The sequence below is a fragment of the Bidens hawaiensis genome, unplaced genomic scaffold (genome assembly GCF_021521415.1).
Source record: "Bidens hawaiensis isolate Kalapana, Puna unplaced genomic scaffold, B.hawaiensis_p1.1 tig00018600_1, whole genome shotgun sequence".
Taxonomy (NCBI): domain Eukaryota; kingdom Viridiplantae; phylum Streptophyta; class Magnoliopsida; order Asterales; family Asteraceae; genus Bidens; species Bidens hawaiensis.
The window spans coordinates 360,616-372,100 of NW_027492818.1; the positions used below are offsets into that span (position 1 = coordinate 360,616).

Below are 11,485 nucleotides of genomic sequence, written 5' to 3' on the forward strand. Positions count from 1 at the left end.
AGTAGTCTAGGATTTAATAGAATATCGTTAATTGCATTACATTAACGACACCTTGCTACAAGGGGATGCCAAGTAGTCTAGGATTTATAGATTCCACCAACCGAAAGCGATAAACACATAGGCATATAAGCATAGAACACAAAATCGAGCAATTATTCAAGTAAAGTATACAACAACGTTTGTGGTTTAAGACTCAAGTATAAAGCATTTGATTCGAATAAGTATGAAATATCACCCCTAAACAAAAGATAGAAAACGGGGTATGAAGTTACTCACGTTCAAGTATACAACTTGATCGGTAAAAGATGAATAACCGGATGGATGAAGTTTAACGAGCAAGGCCTAAATGACAATAAAATCTTGGATTTAGAATGGTTTTCTTGAAGATCTTTAGATATAATAATTGTTGCAAAAAGTAAACAATTAAAGTTCAAGGTTTAAAATGTAACTATTTAAGAATTTATAATAACAATCCTTTAAAAATGTAAGTTTACTCGAAACCGGGTTAAAGTATCTAACCTTAATATTTACTTAACCAATGTTAAGTAATAAGGTGGGAAAAATGCTAAAATGCAAGTTCCTTTGGGACAAAGATACTAAAACGGGTTTTTAACGAGTGTTCGGGTTGTCGATTCGGGTCTTGACAAATGGTCAAACCCAAAGTCAACTTTCCAACATATTAATTGTTATGAGGTAACTCATCAAAATATACTAACACTTAACCAAGTATGTAGATCTATTGTTTATAACTAACAACGCACGTTAAGCGAGTGTTCAGTTTTGTCGGTCCAAACTATGTGATGAGATCAAGTTATATCCAACAATTCCAAGTACTTAAGAAAATAATTAAAATCAGTTTGTAAACTATTTTTAAAGAAATATACAAGTCTTGATAGCTAAAAACACGCTTGTGTGTCTTAAGCGAGTAAAAGTCGGTATAGTTCTGTTTGGTTCGGTCTCCATCTCACAAATAGTTCATAGATGGTTTCTACATGCCCAAATATCATAGAACTTGTATATTGGTTTATAAATGAAGAAAACTTAAATTTTTACAACTAAAAAGTTAACTACAAGTCTTTTAAGCAAAAGTTTCGGTTTAGTTCGGTTTCCATCTCCCAACGAGTTCATAGATGGATTCCATATGCTTAATATAAAAGAACTTGTAAAAATGATTTTTGAAACTCAAATCTAGCAATAAACATGTTTAAACAACTATTTTAACAAAACTAGTAAACAAAAGTTCGCTTTCCGGTTTGGACTAGTTTCGGTTAAACCGAGGTTAGTCTTATACAAACCCACACCATGGAACTTGTAAATAAGATGAACAAACTAAAAGTCTTAGAAGTTAGTCATAAGTGATATGTATAATAAGTTATGTGTGTGTATATATATATATCAAGAACACGAAGTCCTCCATGAAGACTTGCCTTATGACATTCGAAACTTAACCAACCGGAGTCGGCGAAGTAACAAATAAAGGAAACAGGGGGTGTGTATTATATATATGTTGTACCACCATATTCAAGTGTTAGTAATATTAGATGAACAAGTTAAAATGAGAGACTATAATTAGTTGACCTTAAGAAATCAAAATAACAAAATGTTGAAGATGAATACTTGGATTTGAGAGAGATTTTTGAGAAGATGAACAACCAAAATGGTGTATGGAGCCTTGCTTTTATAATGGTAAGAGTATGGTTCATACAAATAGGTTAAAGATGCATGTGATGGTTGAAATGGTCAAACAAGTTTTTGGTAAATGGCAACAATGGTCCCCAAAGTTTGGTTTAAGTCATTTTTAAAGAGTTTTAAGGACCAAAAAGAATGTTTTCAAGACCCAACAAGTGTAAAACAATATTGTAACATAAAATCCATCATTTGATTATATCATAAGCTTTGGTTTACAAAATGGGTCGGTTTACATGATAAACGAATACAAAAACGAATACAAACGAGACCCGAAATTGACGAATGTCATACAAAAACCGTAAAAACCGGACCGTGAACACCCCTACTAATACATGTACCGAATATGCTAAATTGGTACGGGAATGTACGTGTACGGGTACGGTATAGGTACATGTACGTGTACGAATACGAGTACATGTATTTGGGACAAAATGCTCGTCCTAGTGAATAGTATGGTAAAAAAGTATAGACAAATCTGGCCAGGTGTCACATGTCAGTATTATTCACTTAAGCCATTTGAAATGGCAGAAACGACAGTATGGTCAAAAATGAGAGAGAAAAGTGTTGTCAAGTAGTTTTAGAATATTACTATTCACTTCCGCCATAAAAGGATAAAAGTGAGATTCCGTCATTTGAAATGGCGGAACACATGGAAAAAATGTCACTTTCGTCATTTGAGATGGCGGAACACTAGAAAACCTCCAGCTCACCAGACAACTTTTGACACGCTCTGCAACCATTGTGGGTTCCGCCATTTCAACACTTAGAAACCCAAAAATATTTTCTTTCTCTATAATCATTTCAACAATTTCATTTTTCCCATTTTTAATTTTTTTTTCATCTACATATGATCTTAGATCAAAAGATTTGGATATATTACCATAGCTTGCTTAAGAGCATCTGTAGCGTTCCACAAAAATTGAGAAACGATGTGTCAAGTCACTACCATGTAGATGAAACGTCAAAATAAATGTGTAATAAGTTCACACATAAAAAAACAAAAATGTGTGATGCGTGTGCGTTTGATAGGCCTGAACAATTAATTAATTAAACAACTCTTCCCGCCCCTAGCTCTTTGTTCTCTTTATGCTACCGCCCCAAACGCCCGATCACGGCACCTATGTTTTGGTGTTGAGGATGTTTTTTTCCTAGATGGAGCCCACCACATAAGTAATAATGACTAATTCGACAAGCACCCAAATGGATTATGTTCAAGTTTGGTCCATTATGTGAGTAGATTTCAGATCTAGGGTATTAATAGACGGAAGGCGATCCATGAGATTTAGGAGATGATGTGCGAACATATAGTGAAAATGGGTCTTTAAAATAGAAACTTATATATGTATAATAAACAAAATTTATTAGTACAACGATAATTGTTAAACAAATAAACAAACAAATTATTGTAATAAATTGGATATCATCTTCAAAAGACGATTGGATATCATCCTCAAGAACGCATCAAAACTCTAAGAACCGTTCATGAGATTAAAAAAAAAATACCTTGTTTCAAAAACAATTTGGTTTCGTTAAATTTATGTCTGAATGTTCCAAGAAATTATAAAAAATCAAAACGTGTGTGTGTTTATATCTAAGGATTACAAGTTATTTAGAAAAAATCAAATTAAATATTAGTTGAGTTTTGTAATAACGAATTTAGAAAAAAATATGGATGAAATACTTCAGTGAGACATAGGCACATGCACATAGTCTATTAATCCTATATTTGAGATTGGGCTAGTATATTTGAAATTGGGCTAGTAGAACCAACCACAAATTCACAATATATTATGAATGAACCCTGGCCAGAGGTGCACATGGACAGTGGACACATGGTAGGAACTAGGAACCAGTTTCGGTGTATGTTTAATAAAGTCAAGAATCGGGTTGGGTAGGAAACGATTCCGAGTGTGATCAAGTTTTTTATTAGGTTGTGACCAAGTTTTAATAGGTTTCAGGCCGGGTCGGGTCCGGGTTTTCACCGGGTAGAGGTGGAACCGGTGCGGCGGTTCCAATTCTGGGTACACTTTTCCTAAGGAACGGAGACCTAGTTCATACCCGCAGGTTAGTTCGGGTTGGAACCAACTACGGTATGGGTCCAGAACAGGGTTTTTTCCCACCTCTAACCCTGGCCTGTAGTTTAACTGCTTGATGTCGAAGCACCCTAGTATCCTACCATCTAAGTTGCCTCAAAATTACAAAAATAAATAAATAAATAAATAAATAAATAAAGTTGGACTATTACCAAAAATATAGTTTTGGCCCTTAAAAGCTTTAGGCTGTGTACGGTCGCCCCACCCGTCACATCTTTTGGGACAACTCTGATTGGCAATATGAGAGTTTTAACAAATTTGAAAAAGGATGGTCGATCGCACCTGCCAACCCCTTTGGCCCTATCAACACTAAAACAAACAACCCCTAGGGTTGTTTGTTTTTCCTCAAAAGCTCTTCCAGACCACTTCTGTCTGCGCCGCGCAGACCAAGCGCAGACGTTATGGTCTGCAGTGTGTTTGTTTTTCCGAAGACATTTCATTAAAAAACCTCTGCCCGTCCTCTTCTCCCAGAAGTGTTGTTCATGCTACTTCTAACCTCTTCTTAACTTTTATTTCCCTTAGCTCTCTCAAACCTAAAACCTATACATCTTCTTCAACCCTCAAATCCCGTCAGCCCCTTCCCACCTTTGATTCAGCCGCCACCACCTTGCTCCACCTCGCCGCCGCTCCTCCGCCACCTTCCTCCTGCACTTCCATCCATCCACCGCTGCTACGCCCTGTCTACACAACCCCGCCTCCCACGCTGTTCCTTGCCCCATATTATTCGGCGGCGCCACTGCCTCATATTATTTGGCGGCGCCATTGCTGTTGGCGGTGGACCTTCGTCTCCGGTCCCTGGAATCCGTAACCATCCATCCATCCTTCATTGATTGATTGTTTACTTGAGTTTGTATAATTGTCCCCAAATTGATTGATTAGGTTAAATGTTTTAATTTTAGGGTTAGATGGTGTCACAAACTCTGTTCATGTGTGTGATGTTCTCACCAGAAAATGGACCACAAATTTGTTTATATATTTGGTTTTTTTAAGCATTTTTAGTATGTTTGATTTGTTTATGTTTAGGTTTTGTTGTTGATTAATATTAATTTAGGTTTTGGTTGTTGATTAATGTCAATTGTGGTTTTATTTGATTTGTTAAGAATTTTAATAGGTTTGATTACCATTAGTATGTTCGGTTCGGTTTGTTTATGAATTATTTGTTTATATCATTCAGAAATAATTTTTAACAGTCTGCAGACGTTAAAAAACAAACAGTCTTTTTCTTGCATGTTGCAGAGGTTTGGTCCACCTCTTCTGCCACAGATCCCTGCAGATGTGGTTCGCAGACTGCAGACATTTTACCACTTAAAAAACAAACAACACCTAACTTGAGAACCTTAGCGAGGAACATCTGTTAGTGGTTTCACGGTGAAGCTACAATCATTTAGTGAAGTTTTGTTAGGAAATGTGCATAGTAGAAAGCTCACTAACTCGTCAGTGACACTGTTTTTACGGTCAGATTAAAGTGGATATCATCGACATATATATCAACGATGATTCAATCGCCTACACGTCATCACCGACATATAACTGACGATGATTTCCTGTAGTCTGTTTCACCACAAGCTAATTTTCAATAGGAAATCTTAGGGGTGTTCAAGAAATCCGAAATCAGAACCGAAGCCGAAATCCAAATAAACCGATTCGAATTCTTATTCGGATATTCGGATCGGATCAATCCGAACATCCGAATAACTAATCGAATTCGGATCGGATCGGATATGGAATTTTAAAAAATTCGGATTGTTCGGATTATTCGGATATCCGTTTAATCCGAATAAAAAACATGTTTTCAATGGTATTTTCCGGTTGGTATATTTATTAGACTATTATTTGAAGTTTAAACTTTAAATTTATGTTAAGAGTAATTCGTATTTCTCGGTTTGTATGTTTATTGTGATTCTAAACTATTAAATGTTTAGAACAAAATAATAAGAAAATTTTTTAGGTTTATTTCGGATTATTCAGATAATTTCGGATTATTCGGATATTATCCGAATCCGATCCGAATTGAATTCGCATAGATTCGGATCGGATTGGATTTCGGATAGGGTCCAAAAATTTTCATATCCGAATAACCCGAACCGAATAACCCGAATAATCCGTTATCCGATCCGATGAACACCCCTAGGAAATCTGTACGTAGTATATGTTTTTTTTTTCCTTTAAATTTTTTTTTTCAAAATATCAAATTCTTAGAAATAAAAGTGTATAAAAATCTAAGTATAAAGGTGCTAAACATTAATTATTTTTGTAATTAGAATTTACAATAATATATAAATTATGTTTTACAATCACAATCATGGACGAAACTATCAATTGATTTCGTAGCTAATACTCAATTCCAAAACGCCCACATACAATGAGAAGTCACACTTGTGTTCTCATCACTTTTGCTATAAAGAAAGTTCAATGTATACTATCAAGTGGATTACAAATAGATTATTGTCAGCTACTTAACTCTTAAGAAAGAACCATCACCAGCAAAGTATAGTGAAAAGGTTGATTGTGGATCTTCTTTTTAGACATGTGCTTCTACATATAGTCTAATAAGAAGACTATACAATAATTACATACTTTTACTTTTGACCTGATCATCGAAGCTTCTAAGAACATGCTATTATGGTTATTTGGTATCATCATGGCTTGTTAAATGATGATGTTATGTTTGAATGTCATTTTAAATATTGATCTGGCAAATTTAATGACATAATGTTGTTATGCCGCTATTTGGTTATCGATTTAATCTTGTAACTAGGGTTGTTCAACTAACTTCTCACACGTAATTAAACCAAAATTAGCTCGATGAAATTGAGGGTAAATATGGTGGAGTTGAGTTTGAGCTGAAAGTAGCTAACTAGTTTACAAGCTTATGCAGTTGGCCTTCTGGTCTACTGTCATGAGAGTAATGGTTAAAGCTTGGGATTTTGATGTCACCGTTCAATACATGACTCAAGGGATTTTCTCATAGTATTGGGTTTTCTCATTGATGATGTTCTTAAGTAAGTCAAGCCTAAAGTGTTAGAATCGATATGGAAAATTAACATCCCGTCACAGAAAGACTCACTCGGGTAATAGAAACAGTTCTAAATGTCGTTATAAAAAATTTCAAGCTTATAATAATGCTATAAATGTTTTTTTTTCCTATTTTATCTAGGCAGTGAGGTTTCGTACCTAACCTTAGCCTAAAAAGGTTAGAATAGTAAGATAGCATGGGTGGAATATGAGTCATATGACCAACTACCCCGATAATAATGGGTGTCCTCGATGGATGGTTGTCTGTCTAGATAACGTTATCCGCTTACCTTACCCCACCATGTCTAATCTTATACCACCACGCAAACACAATTATTATTTATCAACCCCACATGTACCTATAGTCTTAGCCCACCAATATATGTATGATACCACGACCATCTAAAAGATCTCATCTTTTTTATATTTTAGTTTTTTATTTGTGAATAATTATTACTAAGAGTATATTCGTGACGGAATAGCAAGTTTCTATTGATCCAAATTATCTTATTCGTGTAAACATCACTTGAAACTATGTACTTGTAACCCGTTTATCTACACTAGTAACAAATTCTGATATCATAAAATGAGTTGTACTCGGGTTGTAATACAATCCATGTATTTGATGTTTAATTTGTTATGTGCAAGATTAAAAAGATATGATCAAGTCGGGTTGATGAGTTGAAGTTGATATAAATGATAAAACTCAAACACAATCCATTTACGTGTTTCACGAAAATATCAACTCTAACATGAATACACGTAAAATTATACAAATGTAAAACTTTTAGCCCACTACTCATTTTACTGAAAATGTGATTTGAGTCTTAATCAAGTTGAATAAAATGTAAACAGCAAGCGTTAGTTATGATACATTTGTAAACATAATGGGTTGACCTATTTAACATGGAAGTCATACATCCTATTTTGTAGCTTATTCTAATTTTAAATGGACTGACATTTTAATTTTAATACAACCTAACCACAATCAAACAAATTTTAATGCAACCTAACCACAATCAAATAAGTTAAACATGACAACTCAAACCCGACTAACTTATTACACAAGTTACATTAGACTTGACAACTCAAACCTGACCAGCTCATTACACAAGTTAGCTTATTGTAAAACCTGATATTTTCTTTCGTATTGTATTTGGAATCATCACCACTACACGTGACACACAATAAGAAACACAATAAAACCATATCATTGCTACTATATTATGTCATATAATGGTTGCTCACAATTGACCACATGTAGATATTTAACCCCATGCCATATAAAACACTCATATCCAACCCCACCTTTCAAAACGGGACACAAAACATACATCACACCATCAGGGTAGACATACCAAACATATAGTAATTAAGGTTTACATAGATAATTAACATAAGATTAACTTTAAGTCAATAACTAATTACCTGATTGACTTCCCTATGCTTATTACTCTTTTCCGCTTCATCATCTTTAATTAACACTGATCATGCCATCTCCATTCTTGAATCCCGGATCGAATGACAGAGAAAGGTTCAGAGACACCGGTAACCGATTCAAGTTTAGATCCAGCATTGGTGATGGACTAGGATTAGGATTATGATTAGGTTTAGATCCTCCGTTAATGGAAGATATCTGTTCTAAAGAAACCATTGATGGTTGCGGAACAACTTGTTGTTCTTCAATTGGCATAGCAGCAACCTGATAATCAAAATTCAAAAGTACTAACTAGATGCTTAATTACAGTTTAATAAACAATGTACATAAATCAATATGATTTGACTTGTAACACGACTTACTGAATCAGTGGTGATATCGAAGAGGCTAGATCTACGACGACGTCGATTGAGGTTTGTCTTGCGGAGGAAGTACTTCTGAGCATGGCTGGCGACTTGTGTAGGGGTACGCGTCTTCACGAAGTTTCTAGAGATTCCTCTCCAGTCTCCTTTGCCTACCTTTTGTAACCCTAGTAAGAACAGTTTGTGTTCATCCTCAGTCCATGGAATCCCTGTACACGATCATCAATATGTGATTCATAAACCCTAGATCATCAATTAGTCCTACCAATTTCATTATTCTAACGGATTTGACTATTCGATAATTAGTTCAACCTAACACAAATTCATACTTCATAAACACAATAATGGTTGTAACTTGTAAAAATCCCGATTAGGCGCCGATTGTTGATACAAGTCACCTATTACTGTTTGATCAAAATCGGTCAAAATCAAAAATTTTATATAGAAAGTTGGGAAAAATTATATATAAATTCCAATCCAATTAATCCCGATTAATCACTATTCCTACCACACTGACTAATTAATCTATCGATTCCGACATTCTAACTGATTCGATAATCAGCTTAACCTATCACAAATTCATACTTCATAAGCCCTATACCATCAACTAATCCACCGATTTAATTATTCTCACCTCGTTTGCGTTCTCTGGCACCGTTGGATTGCGTACGGACGGCGTCATCGGCGGAGGCATAGCCGGTATCTGCGGCGGCGACGGTGGCGGAGACATCGAGATTGTTATTAATCACCACCGGTTGTTCATACTGCGAGAGATTGTTCATACTGACACTTTTCCTCATCGGATCTACCTTCACTCTCACTCCGAACAACATGATCTCTCCGGCGCCGGAGCAACCGGAAGTCGAGTCACCAGCCGCCGGTTGTAATTGCGATTGCGACATGATTGTATTGTTACTTTCTGTGAATTCAACAGCAGATTAATTGATTAATCAATTGATTTGCACAGTGAATTGAGATGAAAATTATTTTACCTACTAATTCGGTTGAATTAAGTTGCCGGTGAACGAATGAATAATAATAATAATAATAATAATAATAATAATAATAATCCTGTTTGTCTGAATATTATTACATGTGTTGGTAAGAAAGAGAGAGATGGATAGAGATATAGATAGTGAACGTACGTATAGGTGTGTTTGTATATATATATTAAAAAGATATGTGACAGGTGGATCCCATGTGGTATATGGTCTTGGAGTTTGTAACCGACGGACGTGGATCCTCCTCTGGATAAAAAATCTTATTCTCTAAATATTATTTTACTTTTTTGTAATATTGGGATGAAATATGAATTCCAATGTAAACAAAATCTTTTTTAAAACTAAAGTATTAATTACTATAATTAATATCATATCGTTTCTTTTTATAAACTTCTAAAGTAATTAAAATATTTTCTAAAATTAAATCCATAAAACTATAATTAATTAATATTAATCGTCATATGATATCATAGTAAGCTTCTACAATCAAAAGTCAAACCTTTTAAAATAAGTTTAGGATTAATAGTTGATTTTTTTTAACTTCAACACAAACTACTTATTTATCCATGAGGTGTTGTGTCGAACAAACTTATAATTGTGTTGTGTTCTAGTCGTGTTTCTGTTCAATCTATATAATGTTCATTTGGGAATATGAAAAATACGTACTAACCTAAAATTTAAACTATCAATTACTTCACCTTCAATGAAACTTTTTTTGTAGCTGGTATTCTTTTAATTGCTATTGTTTCTTTACATAGAGTCAAATGAAACAATCAATTAGTCTGCCTCAAATAAATCTCATTCATTAAATTATATTTACATTTAAATTACATTTGATATTTTTTAATAAAATCTTGAAGAAATATAAAAGTATTTAATTTCGTATCTAAAATTAAATAATTAATACTATAACTAATATCGTATCATATAACGTTATATGATATTATATGATGTGAATCACATCAAACCATAATCTTATTCGCTAAAATATATTTACTTTCTAAATTACATTTTTTAATATTTAATAAAATCTTTTAGAAATTTAAAGGAATTAATTTTTCTAAAATTAAATCATTAACTATAATTAATATCATACCGTATGACATTATATGATATTAACCACATAAAATCATATTACAACATACCGACAAATGAGTCGATAAAATCAAAAGTCAACCTTTTAAAGTAGGTTTGGGGTTGACAGTGGATCGTTTGACACAACTCACGTATTTATCAGAGGTGTGTTGCGCGGACCAACTTATAATCATGTTGTGGTCTAGTCATGTTTTAACTCAAACCTAATAACATTCGTATGGAAATATGAAAAATAAATAATGACCTAAAATTTAAATCATCAATTACTTCGGTCAGATGAAAGTATGAAACTAATTTGTAGTTGGTGTTCTTTTAGTGTTTTCTGTTTCTTTATCTTTTTATTTTACAACTAGCATGCTTGATGTTTTATATTTAACTACATGTTAGAACAAAATGAAAAGAAATAGAAAATGGGTGATTAGAAATAATGAATAAAGCTTAGAATTAAAGGGTGATAAAGGCCAATGATCTCGTGGTTTGGGTGAGACACTCAAATACTTCAATTTAATAAGAAGGTTTTGGGTTCAAATCTCATTTGAGACAAAATAAAAAGAAATAAAAGGCATGGGGCCGAAGTTCGGCCAAGGGGTTTTTTCACATATTGTTGGGTTTCCTCTTAAGGATGGAATGGAGATCATCGGATGAGTTAGTGATCCGTCAGTGATCTAAATTGACCGTTAAAAAGGGTGACACGGATCAATGTCAATTTGATTTTACTTTTAAAATTAACAGTTGTTGGGAAGTTGAAAATATTTTAAAATCAAGGTTAAGTTTTAACACTCTTTATATTTT

At 33.8% G+C, this 11,485-nt stretch overlaps 1 protein-coding gene across 2 annotated transcripts; it reads right to left on the reverse strand.

Annotated features, from left to right (window-relative positions):
- Positions 1-7,989: 7,989 nt before the first annotated feature.
- LOC143556512 (transcription factor MYB1R1-like) lies at positions 7,990-9,647 on the reverse strand. 2 transcript variants are annotated; one of them, XM_077045810.1, is made up of 4 exons: positions 9,594-9,647; positions 9,232-9,516; positions 8,598-8,806; positions 7,990-8,499 (listed from the first exon to the last, which is right to left on the reverse strand). In XM_077045810.1, exons 2-4 carry the CDS (start codon positions 9,497-9,499, stop codon positions 8,272-8,274), a joined length of 705 nt encoding a protein of 234 aa, XP_076901925.1. In that variant the 5' UTR covers positions 9,500-9,516; positions 9,594-9,647; the 3' UTR covers positions 7,990-8,271. The 2 variants fall into 2 exon arrangements, with proteins under 2 accessions (XP_076901925.1, XP_076901926.1); XM_077045811.1 differs by having other exon boundaries at positions 9,590-9,609.
- Between the last annotated feature and the right edge of the window lie 1,838 nt (positions 9,648-11,485).